Raw genomic sequence first — 16648 nt, forward strand, 5'->3', positions numbered from 1 at the left:
TTCTGGCCCAGGGTGTAATCGTTGAAAGGCCATCAGAATCAACATGCAGGAAGAGGATTTGATCAGAGAAATAAGAATTGTTGGGCAAGGATGAGGGCACTAACAAAGAAAAAAATTTAAATGTAATGAATGCAAACATGGCCACAGGATTCCCAGGAATGCTCTGCAGCTTAAGAGCAAGAGCAGAAGGTGCATAGGCATGAGTTTACATCTGGCCAGTTCAAGTCATGGCATGGGAGTGCTCTCACATGTCTCACCAACGCTAACCTTTTGCTTATTAGCAAGCATGAGTACCTCTTTATCTCCCATAGAATAGGAGGCTGTGACTTAGTTTGGTGTGACGCATCTGAAGCCATGGCATTCTTCTCTCTTTTTTACATTTACCCACCTGCCTGTTCCATCTGGACTACACCCACTCCGTGCAGTTGGACATGAAGCCCTCAGCCCATAGAAAATACTCTGAAGTGCAGAATACAAGGTGCACATCCCCAAGGTAACACAGAGTACTATAAACACATATCTGTGGCCTGTTCGCTGCTTTGCCTTCCTTAAACTATTGTTAAATGCAAGATGTCAGTTCTTGCCCTCCAAGTGCGCTGTTGCTTGTTCTCAGAGATCTAAATAAATTCCTAAATGACCAAGGTAAACAACTTCCCACCACAGAGGAAGTAGAACATCCCTCTGTAAGAGCAAGCCTCTCTGTGTAGGAGACAAAATTTTCCACCTTGGTTTGTCTGAGGCTGAGAAACAAATAGTCGTGGCATGGGAGCACTAAGGAAGACCTCACTGCCTTCTGCTCTAAGAACAATATGTATTGCTTCAATCTTTTTTTCTCTAACCTAAACACAGCTGTGGGCATATTAGCCTGAAGCTGCACTAAATCAAAACAGATTGAGGGCAAGAATAAACAACACTTGGCATGTGTTAGTCATGGTATTTAACGTGTTGCTAGAAGATACCCAGATGCAACAGTGATTAAGTTGTTGTAAAAATCTACACACAGAAAAACACTGGGTATGTAAATATCCTTGGTGACTGTGAGTCAATATGTGTAGTCTTTTGTAGTATTTGGGCTTAAATTTATAATTTTAAAGTAAACCAAATAAATAAATAATTTAGCACAAATACAGCACAGTAATTACATTACAAATCTTGTAATATAAATTCTGAGTCACAAAATGCACGCAATTCAGAAAAAGCTTCCTGTATTCTTGGTATCTAGTCCATTCTTGCTTGCAATACCCAAGATCAGTGTCAGGCTGCCAGGAAAGAATTAAGAAGAGCCTTGCCCAGTGGTGTGTGGTTAGATGCGGAGGATATGTGGGCCAAGGATATGTGGACAAAAAAATTGCCTTTTGGGAGCTCTGCGTTGGCAGAGCTCAACTGGTGGTCTGCTGAGAGCTGGGCCCAGAAGTGTCAGAGAAACTTCTGTTTCTTCTCAAACTCTGGGTGCTCCAGAAAAGGTGGAAATTCTGTGTGACCCAGCCAAAAATCCAGTCCATGGACCTACACGTGCTAGACCCTGGTGAAGCAGCTGAGACCGAAGGAAGGCCAAGTGATAACAATGTTGACAGACTGCGTTGGCCAAGGCTTACAGTAACTATGTTTGCAGTCATTTAACATTGTTTGTGTTCTGATTTGACCGTCCTTACTTGATGGCAAGTGCCTCATATCCAGGTCAGATATGACATATTTTGAACATGGCTTATGTTTTTACATGCGACTAACTGGCTCCCTTCTCATCCCCTGACATATCAACACTCTGCTGGCCTTAGTTTATTTCTGTTAGGACAGAATTACCTCTTCCCTTTCCCATCTGTCACTAGCTTTCCAGTAAGGTACTGAGACCTGAGTAAACCATCCTCTCCTGTCTCAGGAGAAAAATGAATAATAATTGTTTGTTTGGTTTTTTTTTATTTTCCTGCCCTTAGCATCTTGCTAGAATGGCTGGTCATCTTCTGTGCCTGTATCCAAAGCTAACAGTGTATGCACACACACTTGTATTTGACTTTGCATTGTGAGGTTCTTATTAAAGGTAGAAATTAAATTCTCAGTGTGCAGTGTGAGTGTGTTCCATTTGCTGTTAAAACTTACATGAGTGTTTAATTTTGTGACCTCTAAATATTATTGGACCTAGCAGTATTCTAGGTTTTCTTCCATCTTCATCCAGGATGCTGGATGACATTAGGGTTTTGCTTAGTCCACTGATGGCAGCAAATACTATCAAGGCATCTCAGAAAAAGTGAAAAAACAGATACCATATTTTTAGGCTCATTTGAAGAAAGTGTATAGACTGAAGACCTCTGGAGGCACCATCTGCAGTTTCTCTTTTGAGGTCAGAAGTACTGTCTTGTAACAAGATAAATTATTTTAATTATGTCCAACATCCCATCATAGCTGGTAACCCCCAGAGGGCAAAAGCCATACTGTGCCACTCAATTTAAGCAAGCTTTTCTGTGGCTTTGTGTTACAGAAGGAAAAAACTCAGATCCATCTAGTAATGTATGAATTTGCCTGTGTTGTCTTCTGTCCCCTTGCTGTTGCCAAAAATAACTTTCTTAAACTTAAGTCTGGCAATGCCAAATGAAAAACGATCAGGATCCAGGTGATCTTGATGGTGAAGTTTCATTCTGCAAAGTGACTTATGTGCTTTTGTTCTTGACCTTGTTGATTATTTGTGTTGGTCCTCCAGGGAAAGGAATTCTTCTGGGAAGAAAGGAGTTTTGTCTGACCACCTATACAATGCCTATTTTTCTGATTTTAGCATGGAAGCAGAGTGGCTTCAAGAACAACCAGAAACATCTGGGCCATAATGGTGGACCTGCTGATTGATTTGCTGTGTGGCTTGTAAATGCGTGAGTGCTCACCATTGCTTTTTCCTTCTTTACTCCTTAGGCAAAGGAGAACTTTTATGCTTCCACTTTTGATCTCTCTCTTCTCCCTCTTGCCTATTGAGGTTGACACCAAATGCAAGAGATCATGCAATGGAAACCATGTTCATGTAAATAAATGTGGAAAGTGCACGGGAATACTGTAATCAAGAAAAGCACTGAAAGAAGCACAGGTTTTACTAACTTGAGTGGAAGCATATTGTTTGCTGCTAGCTTATTACGTGTCTTTGTCTCTTTTGAAAACAGAGCTTTCTTACTGAAGGCACTTGAATTTTGCTTTTCTCAGTGTTGTATGTCCTAAATGTTGCTTTAAAAACTCCATAAAAAACTCTTATGCCTAAGATCCTCATCGGTACAACAAGAGCACAGTATTACTGAAACCAGACTTAGATGAACCGAAGTGGAGATCCACCATTCACCTCCAGGCTCTGAGAAGAATTTTTAAAAAATAATTTTCCCCTTTGTTATGTGGAAGTCATGGCAACACCCTGGAATCTTGCCTAGTCAAATGAGTCCATGGACACTGGCATTCACAGAAAACACGGATGTCAGGAGGTCAGCTAATCTACTTCCTGCCCTTGGACTAGCTTGCCTATGTTGAACAAACATCATGACAGAGATTAATCTATCTATCTAATCTGCTTTTTAAATGTCAGGGATGGGAAGTCTTTATTTCCCTAGGCCATCAGTCACAGAATACTCACAGAAGTTTGTTTTCTATTTGCTGACTCATCCTTGCCCTGAAACTAGTTCAATTTAATTTTTCTGTTACTGTAATTCACTGTTGCTTGGAGATTATCCCGGGCTGTGCTGGCCACTATTAAGCTAGAAAGAGGCCAGGATAGGAGGAAGGCAAATAAAGTGCAAGATTTTCTGCAATGTATCAGTTAACAAAAAATGTAAAGAAATATTTTGCTCTTCAGAAGCTGTATTATCAATATTAGTAATGTGGGTTAAAAAATGGAAGACTTGAAGCTGTAATGAATAGAAGCAGAAAGTTTAATGTCTATTACCTAGTGAGACCAGAACAGGGAAATAAGCTCTTAGCTGCTTAGGAATGGTTAGGAGAGGGCTATGTAGGTAAGGACAGCAATATTGTAAATACACATGAATCGGTTTTTTAACTAATAGCACAGGGAGCTGCTGCTGAAGGCCTGCTGTAAGCTCATCAAAACATCCTACAGATGATACAGAAGTATCAGTCTCAAAGTATCTGTGCATGAAGTACAGAGATTAAATTGTTAGGAGGAACTGAACAGGTGGTAGGTGTGCCAATATTAACTTTTAGTACAACTTTTTCTGATACCTTTCTATTGCAACAAATATTTAATTTAATAGAAAGTAACTGTTTTGAATCTTATCTTAGCAGATAATCAATAGAAACTATTTGCTATGGATAAATGATTGTAACAGTTTTGTGTAAAGCAAGTAATTAAACATTGAAACATTAAAAGAAAAAAAACTATAGAAGTTAACAGACATATTGTGTGTGCATGTATTTGCGTGTGTGATATTCAGATAGAAAAATGTTAATGGAAATTAAAAGCTCTTTAGGAAGTATCATATTGGCCAAAATAACCTTAATGTGGCAGTCAAAGACAGAGAGGATGCCAGCTTAAAACCCAGACTGATTCAGTAGTGAAGATGGTAAGGGCGAGACTCAGTTGTCTAAACACAGGTGTCTGCTGTCATTTATAAGGGACCAGATACATCAGCATGGGATGGGCAGATACGACATAGTTAATGGAAGACCTGAAACCTTCTGGAGTGGTAACTTGTGGCCAAGTGGCTGACACTACCATGTCTAAAATGGAAGAAGGCCTCTATGCTTAGCCACCTGAATTGCACCATAACTTGAGGAGAATGAATAAGTCAGTTAATATAAATTAGAAACTATGGCATGTAGAAAATTGATACAGGTAGTTAAAGATATGGGGAAAATAGAGATGGCTAGCGGGGTAACAGGAAGAAACAGGAAGAGCATCCGAGGAAGACTGCTGGTATTATATGCTGATGACCAGATCAAAATAGCAAAACTACTTACAGCTTGGTTCTGCAGCATTGACATTTCTGTTCTGCAGCTGAACAAGAACAGGCTGATATGTCTGTATTGCAGAAGGATGAGAAACTATTCTCCAGTGGATACGTCAGCAAGATGATGAGTCAGGCCACCGCATAGTGACAAGCTGGGCTCGCAGCCAGCGGGACAGCCTGCTTTCTTGCCTGTGCCACGGCAGGAAACGAGGCTGCCTGTTTGGTTTGTCAGGCAGGCATACGGTCTGCCTTTCTGCCTGGCTTCAATCAAAACTATTAAACTCAAACAATGTACTGTTGTAAAGCCTGCACATTCTGCTATCATAGCTTGTCTTTGGGAAACTACTCCCTCTGATGTCTTTCACACAGCTTCGAATCTGATTCTGTCCCTAGTACTGCCTCAGAGATACCACGTAGTGCTCAGCAAATTTTTTATCCAGACTTTTCAGACACACTCATGCACATGTCTTCCTGGTTTTCTAGATGCCTGTCTTGAGGCCCTGGGGTATGACATGGAGAAACTGTTCAGACCTGAAATCAGTGGTTGCTTGCCTGAAAGGGAAAGGTTATAGTGCTACATCCTCTGAAAGACTAAGCTTTAGATTCCTATCGCATAATTGGGACCAGTGGGTATATTTCACCTTAAGATCCACATGCTTTTACTCACCATCTGGAAATTAGTTGAAACTGCCCAATTGTCTTGTAAGTGTTTTGAGAAAAGCAGATGTTTGTGAACTCCTTGTACTCTAGTGATAAGTGCCATAGAAAATGCACATGAAGAAACTTGTCAGTCTGACTGTATTCAGAATGAGAAGAGAGTAGAGCAAAGAGGGCTTAAGGCCACACATCATACAGAAGCTTATTTAGTGACTATTGTCTTTCTTGTGCACTGAATAAATAGTGAATTTTGTGTGTTTGCATATGTGACATCCTCTGTGATCATCTAATTGACTTCCCTAGCACAATGTATATGCATAATGGGTTTAATTCAGATGCCATTGGCTTAATTTGGCCATTACCCTATTTGAGTAGTTGGCTTTGCTAGACTGCTATCCATATGACAGATTTACTAAGTTGCATTTTGATTAGTTTGTTATATATCTTGCTCTTTCCGTGTTGTGAATATACTGTTGCCATAGCAAAATATTCAATGGATAAATTGGCAGTTGCTTTTCTTCCTCCCCTCCCCAAAATAGAAAGATTATTAGTTTCTTTACTGTGCTCTTTTCCCTTCCCCTTGCTCTCCATGTGCAGCCTTAGATTTTCCTGAGCATCTCTGTTGCTAATTGCTTCACACTTCTTTGTTACTGCATCAGTTTCTAATGGTTACTTCCACTCTTGACAGATAGAGTTACAGATTAATTTGGCTTTCAGGATATTCTTTTTTTGGTTGAATTTTATTTCCTCCTTCCCTTTTAGTTTTCCCTTCTCCAAAACTTCATAGAGTGTTTTGGTTTGGACTTAGAAGTAAACACTAGTATTTATTTTAAAATTAAGCAGTGTCAACAGTTGTCACTGATAATGCTGGCAAAGGAAAAATGTACTTCTTAGGGTTTGTTCTTTGTCCTTTTCCTACCATAACAATAATATGGGAAAAGGTTACTTTAATATTTTACTTTAATACTTCTAACTGTATTCTTAAAATAAATTACTTGTTCATAACCAGTATTCTACTTCCTTTCCCAAACTAAGAAATATTTGGATAATCTTTCATTGCAGGACAACTGGCCTGATATTTTACTTCACAAAGGTAATGCTTCATGAATAGAAGTCAGTTTTAAGATTTACATCGTCCTTTCTCCCACTGCCTGATCCAAACTTTACTGACATTTTGGGACTTGCATTGGGCTGTCATACCTTTTAGTTCTCTTATGAGTATCTAGTTAGACAAATTTGCTTCACAGAAATCTAAATCTGCCAGATTTTGCTGATGGGCAGAGCTTTCTTCATACATTTTGGGAGATGATTTAAACTAATTATTCAGGTTCTGGAATACATAAGCACTATTTCGTTAAAGCCTGTCCTTTTAAACCACTGCACCATTTCCGTAAATGTATTTCCTTGTTTTAATCTGGAAGGATCTATAGACAGTTGTTGACAAGTGCACTACTTACTGCTCGCAAAATTCTGTGGCATATCGTCTATGCTCAAGCAGCATATGCTGTTGCCAGCCCCGTCAGTGTTCACAGACCACAAGCTTAAGCTTGATTTGTCTGACATGGTTATTATGACATTCTTGCAAGCATGAACTGATGCTGTTTCTTCAATAATCCAGTGTAGCCCAGACCCTACCCCTCTTTTATCTCAATAACGTGTCAACTCTGATGCCTACAATGGATGTCAGATGCCAGCCCTGTTAATTGTTTCACTGGCAATGCATTTTAGTGGGAAGAGATAGGGCTGGTCGTTACTGGGGGCATGAGATGAATAAACAGAACATAAGAATGCTGCCTGTCTTGCGGCTTGCTCACCTGGAGGGGGAAGTGGTCTAGGAGATTAGGGTTGTGATTAGTCGCATGAAGTAACTAGAGGCCAGTAAGTAGCAGCGTACCCCAGGAGTCAACACTGGCTCCAAAACCATCCAACACCTTTGTTAATGATCTGGATGATGGGGCTGAGCGCACCCTCAGCAAGATTGCTGATGATATAGAACTGGAAGGAGAGGCTGATACACCAGAAGGTCATGCTGCCATCCAGAGGGACCTCAACAGGCTAGAGAAATGGGCTGGCAGGAACCTCATGCAGTTCAACAAGGGGAAGTGCAAAGCCCTGCACCTGGGGAGGAACAACCCCAGGCACCAGCACAGGCTGGGAGCCAATCAGCTGGAAAGAAGCTTGGCAGAAAAAGACCTGGGGGTCCTGCACACCAAGTTGAACATGAGCCAGTAATGTGCCCTTGCAGCAAAGAAGGCCAATGGTATCCTGGGCTTCATTAGGGGGCGTGTTGCCAGCAGGCTGAGGGAGGGGATCCTTCCCCTCTGCTCAGCACTGGTGAGGCCACATCTGGAGTGCTGTGTCCAGTTCTGGGCTCCCCAGTACAAGAGAGACATGGACATACTGGAGAGAGTCCAGCAAAGGGCCACCAAGATGATGAAGGCACAGGAGCATCTCTCCTAAGGAGAAAGGCTGAGAGAGCTGGAACTGTTCAGCCTGGAGAAGAGAAGGCTCAGGGGGATCTCATCAATGTGTACAAATACCTGAAGGGAGGGCGCAAAGAGGACACAGCCAGGCTCTTTTCAGTGGTGCCCAGTGACAGGACCAGAGGCAATGGGCACAACCTGAAACACAGGAGGTTCCCTCTGAACATCAGGAAGCACTTTTTCACTGTGAGGGTGACCAAGCACTGGCACAGGTTGCCCAGGGAGGTTGTGGAATCCCTCCTTAGAGATATTCAAAAGCCATCTGGACATGGTTCTTGGGCAACCAGCTCTAGGTGTGCCTGCTTGAGCAGGAAGGTTGGACCAGCTGACTTCCAGAGGTCCCTTCCAACCTCAACCATCCTGTGACTCTGAGACTGCAGAGAAATAACAGCATGGCAGGGAGCCATTCTGCCAATTATTTTTTAATGGAGATGAATAGTTCTTTGGTTACTTCAGATACATGTCCCGCATTCCTGTTTTCTTAGGTCTCTTGCAGTTTCCTTTACTCTTTTTGTGGTAGGCCACAGTGACAGTACTGGAGAGGAGTATGCTCATCGCTTGCTGAACTTTTGAGAATTGCTTCAAGGATTTCTGTGATGCACCATCTCCTGGAATTAAATAACTACTTTACTTTGTACCACCGAAGTCTCCTAAACATAATTATCCAGAGGTACAGATAGCGCTGAGGGTCTGTGGACTCAGACCCGTCTCTGGCTCATCTCCAGCGCCCTGAGTGCCACTGCAACTGTGCCATCCTGAACATAGACCCTTATTTCAGGTCCCATGCCCAAGCTGGGAAGTCGACGAGGCGTCTTTTTGTTAATAGAAGTATCCGCGACACCTAGAAAGGAGAGGTGAAAGCAAGCGTTTCTGGCGGGGTTTGGTCCCATTAAGCTGGACTCGCCCCTGACCTGGTGCTGCGTGCACCCAGGAGATGCTTTCCATCAGCGAGGGGCGCACGCAGGCGAGGAAGCAGCGGGAGAAGAGCGGAGCACCCCCGGCCCCGGCGGCCGCCTCCCCCCGGCCGGAGGCCCGGGCCGCGCTGAGGTGACCAGCAAGCGCCTGGGCTTCCCCCGCTTCCCTCCCGCGGGGAACGCGGCAGCGCGGCCCTGGGCCCCGCCGGGGGAGGCGCGGCAGCGCCGCCGGGCGGCTGAGGGGCGGCTCCCGCCCCGGCGCGGCCTCCGGGGCCGCCTGGCGCCTCAGCCTCCGCCCTGGGACGGGCGCCGCGGGGGAGCCGGGCCGGCAGGAGGCGTCCTGCGGCGGGAAGGAGGGACGAAGCGGGGGTGCCGGCTCTCCCGGAAACAGCGCCGGCCGGCGGCAAAGCGGCGGCGGCTGCCGCGGTGGGAGCTCGCCTCTGGTCCTGCGCCCTCGCCGCCGCTGGGCGGGCGGGTTGGCGCGGCGGGCGGCATGGAAGCGGTGCCCCGCGAGGAGAAGCCCAACCCGCTGCGGGATGCCAACCTCTGCTCCCGGCTCTTCTTCTGGTGAGCGCCCGGGAGAGGGCGAGGGCAGGGGGGGAGGGCAGCGGCGCCGCGAGGTGCGGCCCCGGGGCGCCCGCCGGCGGGGAAGGCGCCGCTCGCCTCGCCGCACCGCGCCTGGCCGCTCGGCTGCGGGGCCCGGCCGGCGGCGGGGGGATGCTGAGCCCCGGCTAAGGGCCGCCCGGCTCGCACTTCAGCGCGGCTCCCGGGAGGGGGTATGGGAGGCGGCGGCCGGCGGTGCCCGCGCTCCTCCGTCAGCTGCCGGCAGTGACTCTGCAGCCGCGGCTCGGCCCCGACCTGCCGCCTGCCCCCGCGGGCCCGGCGTGTCAGCCCTGCCGGCCGGGGCAGCCCCTCACACGCAGGTGGCTGCGGGAAGCGCGGCGAGGCGGGGCGAGGTCTCCTCAGGTGAACCCGGCAGCCAGCGCCGGGCGGTAGTGCCGCGGCCGCGGTCTGGGGACAGCCCAGCCGGGCGCCTGCCCGCCTCGGACAGGGCAGCTCTCAGCCGGGCGGTCGGCGCCGAGCACGGCCCCGTCGCCCCCTTCGAGCACATGTTTGAGTCCCTCGGTAGCTCGGGGGAGGGCGGGAGCGTCCTCTGCCTCCTCGCCCGGGTCCCCCTGCCCGGGACCGGGTGCAGGGCTGCTCCCCGGCATTGTTCTGCTTCCCCAGTTGCATAACGGATCGCGGCCCGGTATTGCTCATCTCGGCAAGGCTTGCTAATCTCGGTTTCGGCGTGGGGCTTTCCCCCTCCGTGAATGAGGTGGTTTCTGCACTGCATAGCCGCGTGGGAGTTTCCCAGTGTGAGGGATGGCTGGGCATCAGCCTGGCTGCTCTCATCCACGCTTCAGCTGCAGCCGGCTGCCTTGACTCTGGGGGGGCTTAGGGTGTCACAGAGCGAAGGCAGGGTCGCCACAGACTTTTATGGGACTAGATGACTACTAGTCCAAAGTTAGTGCTTGTTCTCTTATTAGTGGGGACCTTGGCGTGGGTATACATAATTACTCAAAGCAGTGAGGAATTACAACTCAACAGTTTAGTTGCTTTGAAATAGAATAGGAAAAGACGCGCAAAGTGAAATGGGAGAGCATCAAGCTTGCCTGTCCTAGCAGATCCCCATCGGAAGAGAGCAGTTACGGGGGTGCTGCTTATTCTGCTTCCCCTTACTGTAGCCTGAGCCAGGGCGCACACCCTGCGTTATGTGGTGGAGGAGGGGGAAGGAAGAGAGGGCATGGCACGTGAGGCTGTTTTTTTGGAAGACTCTGAAATGCCAGTAAAACCTCTTTGATCCTATAAGCAACTGTAAACAGGTGCAGCAATCCCTTCTGGAAGGTAGGGGCCCCGACAATTAACAGCCCCGACAAATTTTAGCTAAACAAATTTTCAGTCAAGGATATGTCCTCAGAGGTATTCTGTGCAAAAAGAAAGAAAGAAAAAAAGAGGGGGGGGGGGGAGGAGGTTGTATGCTTGCGCAGAACTCCCTGTGTCCAGCATTTTGACCGTAATTTCTTCTTTGACACCAGGGGTGCCCGTGTTGGAAACAGCTTTGCTAGGAAATCCAGACAGAATGGGATGAGCCTCTGTTGGCTGTGTAGCATTCCAGGGCTGCTTCTGGTCTGTTCCCTTTCCCTTGCCAGGTTCTTGTGGTGTTACTGGTAGTTCTGCCAAAAACAACCCAGCTAGACATGAAAAAGGAAGCGTGCAGTGCTCATAGCTAGCTTTCTGTCTGCTCCTGTCGTCCTTTTTTTAGGTCTTTTGTATCAATCTCCATGTATTGCAATTAAGTGTTCAACAGCAACAACAAAGTGCCTTAAATTTCCCAAGTTTTAGGCAAGCACCTGAAAGGTTCCTTTTACCCCAAACACGTTTGAAGGTTCTCATTGTGCAAAGGGAAGAGTAGGTGGGAGTCTGTGCTTGTGGGGTGACAGGCCTGCTGAAAGTGCAGAGATCAACTGGGACTTCATGCTTTGCAGTCAGATGGTAGCGTACAACTGTAGTGCTAGTGCTTTGAAAAAGGGTTTAGTGGGGTATGAAAAGCTTTATAAGTTGCCCTATGTACTGTTTTTCAGGCTTTCATAGCAGTATAATTCACAGTAGTGGAAATACCCTTTTAAAGTCTCTTCTCTTACCTGTGCTGCATGTGATCATGAAAAATACCAGTATATCCTTGTTACTTACTAGTCAGAAAGCATTAGTTTTTTCTTAGTGAAAATTTCAGCTGAAATGATGTCTGCAGTGACTTAAATTGAATAAGCAGGGGCTGTCACTTTTCTGTAAGTTAATACTGTTTTACATAAAATCAAGGAAGTATTAAAACACCCTTCATTAGCTATAAAGCTAACTTTAAGGGTAGCTTTAAGAATTGTTCTTCCTTTCTGCAAAGCGTATAGCATCTGACAGACAGCTTTGTGAATACTACTTCAGCACTGCTTCATGTTAACTGCTGTCTCACACAGGATGTTCTGAGATGTTTTCAGCTGGAGAACTGGAGAAACAGTGCTTGAGGAGGGCTGTCCTGGGAGTAGTGGCAACCACTACCATTCGGTTGCTCGAGTGTGCCTGGCCTGCTCTCCACATCCCAGGTGTTGGGTGCTTGTTGTCAATGGGGGTAGAAAGTGGGGCATTGCAGGTAGCTGGGAAAGGGTCCTTCTTATTTTGATTTTATTTATATTTTGCTCCAAAAGTGAGCAATTTCGCCATTGTAAGGAAGCACCCTCTCATTTGTTGCCAGTGCTGCAGAAGAAAAGCTAAAATTATTGCCTGGCAGAAACAGGATCAAACTCACAGGAGAAAAGAAGTCATGTTTTCATTGAATTATAAAACTAAGGTAATGAGTGTGTAGGCTGAAGACACATTCTTCTCGCACTGTTCAAAGCTCGTCTTCATGCTTTTGGGTTGTGAGTTTGACAAGTATGAGCTTGATGAACATTAAATGCTCTAGTAGTACATTCATGGGAAAGAGGAGCATCTGGATTGTGTGTGAATAATGTTATTTTTATAATGCATCCCTTGTGTAATGTTAGTCTGGATGTTACAACAATAAAAAACTATTTATGGCAGAAGTGTGAAGATCAGGGCAGTTGCAAAATATTCTTGTTTTCCGTATCTCTCACTGAATTATCTATATTAACATAGGATTATCAAAGCCCAAATTGTTGTTCTGGATGTTCCAGATATTGCTGTAACTATTGACCTTCAGAGGCACAAGTTCCCATGCTCACCAAACTTCTGTAAGCTCTGGCTGGTAGTTCAGTTACAGAGTTAGGAGCGCTTAGGTATGTTTCTGATTTACTTCATCTGTATTTTGTTGTTTTTTTTTTTTTTTTTTTTATTGCTGGCTCAGCTTGCTGGTGAGAGTGAGGGCTTTGAAGGATGGATAGGGGGATTTGCTTTCTTTTTTATGTCTGCCCAAGAAAGAGAGAATTCAGTCCAGTGTTTTTCATGTTTAAGCAGCTATTCCGTTGTAGAAAGTGTTTTGAGTTTAAAAAGCCTTATACTCCATACTTTATGCAGTTGAGAATAGTCTTTTTACATCTTTTTTTCTGCTGTGGGGGCTGGGGATTATTAAATTAATAACTGTACACGGTAAGATTATTTCTCTCTTCTAACTATTAACCCATCTTTGACCTCGCATGTTCATTAAGTAGCAGGTGTATTTTTATTTGCTTATAGCATTTGCTCCGTTGATTTATCAATGTTCTAGCTATACAGCAGTTGAATTTTTATGCACTCTGTTGTTCAGGCATCAAATCCACTTCAGTGGAAAGTGCTATGATTACATTTTTAAAAGACTGGATAACTTTTGGCCCATTAATAACATGAGAAGGAGGGCAAGCTGGAACACCCTGGAAAGGGTATCTGGTGTTTTTGTTCAGAGAAGTAAAAGAAATTAAAGTCCTGCTAAATTTTCTATATTTATAATTTATTTTTAATAATAATAATAATTACTTATCTGTCACAGACTCACTGTGCCTATGACAAGTCCTCGTTTCCTTTGGAGCACTGGACAGGGTCAGCATCCTAAGGCTGGATGCCTTTTTACATCATCACTTGACATGTGGCAATTGCCATTACAATAACAGCATTAAAACATGAACTAAAAACTTGCTCCGAGGCATCCGCACAATTATGATTCCAAAGAATAAGTGATTGGTTTATCATTACCTGTTGGTGTCTGACAGCATTGTTCTTGGCTTACTAAGCATGTGCTTTAGGGAAAGTGACAAAACCTCTAAGTCTTCTTCGCTGCTCAGACTTGCAGCGTAGTGGGAGAAGAGAAAAAAAATCTTTACCTGGGGATTTAAGCGTGAACAGGATGCGGTAAGCACAGATATGTAAGTCCCAAGATTTTTAGTGATGACTGCACAGTATGTAGCTGTTTGTCTGACCAGAGTCATGTCATGCACCTCTCTTGTAGCAGTGTGAATAACTACATGCTTTCCTTAACTTCTTCCACCTCTCTCACCCCATAGCTTAGAATCAGAAGGGTCACTGACTGATTTAGTTGGACTTCTGTGTAGGCCTAAGTGTCACCTGCATTTTAGTCCTGTGACTTGGCTCTCTTCAAAAGCATATCTTGCCTTGCATTGAAAGAAGTTAGGCAAAGAATTCATCACCTTTCTTGGAAGTTCCAGCCAGAGTCCAGCAGTGCCACCGTCACAACTGATCCATGTTCCTCACTGTGTCACTGAACAGATTTGCCTGTGAGGATTTTATGTTTACTTCAGGTAACAAATGAAAATATCAAGCAGCATCAGGCTTTGCGATTTGCCTGGGATCTTGCCTGGTATCTAGTGAATTCCCACTGGCAATGCCTGAAATTGGTGATGGTGATGACTCCTAACAGATGCCACTTTATAAAGAGCTCTGAGGTAGCTAATTTTTAGTTCATTTTTTGACTTATTGGTGCAAGATGATTGTGGTACTGTAAGAAACTCTAAAGAAATATGTAAGCATCTTCAATATAGATAAACAGAAAACACATTTTCAATAGCCAGAGAATGAAATAATTCTTCAATCTTTGGCTTCCTTTTTCCTCCTGATTGAAAGAAGACCAAGGATCACACATAGAACTTTTTTTAAAGATAATGCCTTGTTTGTTTGTTTATCAGATATTAATATCCTGTAGTCAAATTTGAATCATTCAGTCTCTTGAACTACTGCATTCATTTGTTAAGTTTTGCTTGTTTCATTGCAAGATAGCTGTGTTATGCAGAAGAAAATATTGTTTGAAAATCATCGTTTATGAGCTACGGAAGTTAAAATACATGGGTAAAGAGTGCTAAATAGATTATATTGACTACAGCAAGTGTGTATAAACTATAGGAACATCTTCGGTAAATATCTGCTTAGATATGCAATTAGATAAGCTGTTTGAGTATAACAAAACACTGAGGCTATTTGGAATGCCCTACGTAAAGCATGCTGTATCATTTATGAGAGAAAATGTCCCTCTTACAATTCCTGCAGAACTTCAAAATTAGGAGTATGTTGTGCTGTTGTTTTTTTCTTTTTTTCCAAAAATCAGTTTTTTCCCCGTGTTTCTAGGAGATTCTTCAAGGCCTTATGTAGAGTGGAGGAGGAAGATAACACAATTAGATTTTGGGAGTGGAAGGTTAATAAAACCAGTCATCTATTTTTTTGTATCCCTGGCACCCAACCACTTGTAATAGCAGTGTGAACTTACAGGTGATTTTAATTCTTCCTACTTCCATTGCTTGCCGGAAAGGATGCTAATACAGAAATTGCTACCATTAGGTTTCAGCGTTTGCGTTTTCTTTTTGAAATTGAAATCAGAGACCATTGTGTTCAACTAGACTTTCTGTGTAACTTTGGTTTCAGGGTTTGAGCCTTTTTTTTGTTGTTGGTTGCTTTTTTCTATTAAACATGTATGTGAGCTATAACACAGTTTTTAGCTGCATTTTTCAAGTGATGAAGAAACTGTCCAGTCCAACTAAGTTGTTTCAGTAGTTATCTAACCTGAGATTAGAAACTTGTTTGGATGACCAATTCTTTCTGCTAAATTGAAGAACTCTCTTCCCTTTGCTCTATGTAACTACTTAGGCCCTACTTCAATAAATAGCTTGTGCTAAAATTTATTGTTATAAGGCATAATCTTCAGACCTTTGCATCAAATCTTTGGTATTTTGGATATTCTTCTTGGCACGTGGATGCTGGGTTTGGAATCGATATTTTAATAATAGTCATGCCACAGGTACAGGTGATGCCTCTCCTCCATTCCCTGCTTCCAGGCTCTGCAGAAAATTTTAGATGCAGTATGCTCCCCCCACCCTGCCTCCCCTCACCCTGTTTGTACTTCTTCTTCCCATCTGGAATATCAGGAAGTATGTTAGAGTAATCAAGTATTTCATACCAGTGTAGATGAACAGCATGAAAATAGCCCTCAATAAGTGCAATCAAATACCAATTGAGTTACCATTAGCATCAGAAAGTGGATGTTCAGCATCTTAGCTGCTTACACTGTGCTGTGAAAAAGCAACAGCATGGAAGATGAGATGAAGCTGATTATCAAAGTTGAATACAGTCTGGCATTGGAACTGGAAGCCTGAAGGGTGTTTTTGAGTTTATATGGCTTTGAAGTAATTTCATTGTATTCCTGTTTTTTCCTACTGTAAGCAATGAGAAAATCTACTGTTTAAGTTGCAGTAAGCCGGGTAGGGAAGTTGCAACCAAAACACCAGTTGAAAAGCATCTGAAGAAATACCAGACCTTAATCTGTTTACTTTATTAATTGTAGATGACTGCCTTGGTAAGGGGAAGTGGGAAAAGGCAGCTTACTGAAGAGAATGGGTGAGCATGTGAAACAGAGATAGGTAAAAAAAAAAAAATCATGATGCCTACAAAACATTGTGATATTTCTGAATTCTTGCAAAATAACACTGGAGGCTGTCTGTGTGTGTCCTTCTTTCTGTACATCCCATGCCAACAGTGCTCCTCTGGACTGAGGGCAAGCACATAGCAGTGTTCGATTTGCGCTGCTGGTATAGAACTTCAGGTCATGAAGGTGGATAATGGAACAGTACAACAAAGCAGGTAGGCACCTGAGGTGAGTCATGGAGGATAAGCAACGTGGATTTATAATCAAAAGGTCCTG

The 16648-nt window shown here is 44.1% G+C and overlaps 1 protein-coding gene across 3 annotated transcripts in view; it reads left to right on the forward strand.

Annotated features, from left to right (window-relative positions):
• Positions 1–9316: 9316 nt before the first annotated feature.
• The window catches only part of ABCC4 (ATP binding cassette subfamily C member 4 (PEL blood group)), a 156930-nt gene continuing 149598 nt past the window's right edge, over positions 9317–16648 (forward strand). The window contains exon 1 of one of the 3 annotated variants that reach the window (XM_072849980.1): positions 9317–9546. In XM_072849980.1, the coding sequence (XP_072706081.1) occupies positions 9473–9546 (74 nt within the window). In that variant the 5' untranslated portion in view covers positions 9317–9472. The remainder of the gene's footprint in view (positions 9547–16648) is intronic. The other 2 variants (XM_072849979.1, XM_072849978.1) reach the window with 2 other exon arrangements.

Source organism: Ciconia boyciana, chromosome 1 (genome assembly GCF_034638445.1).
Source record: "Ciconia boyciana chromosome 1, ASM3463844v1, whole genome shotgun sequence".
Classification (NCBI taxonomy): Eukaryota; Metazoa; Chordata; class Aves; order Ciconiiformes; family Ciconiidae; genus Ciconia; species Ciconia boyciana.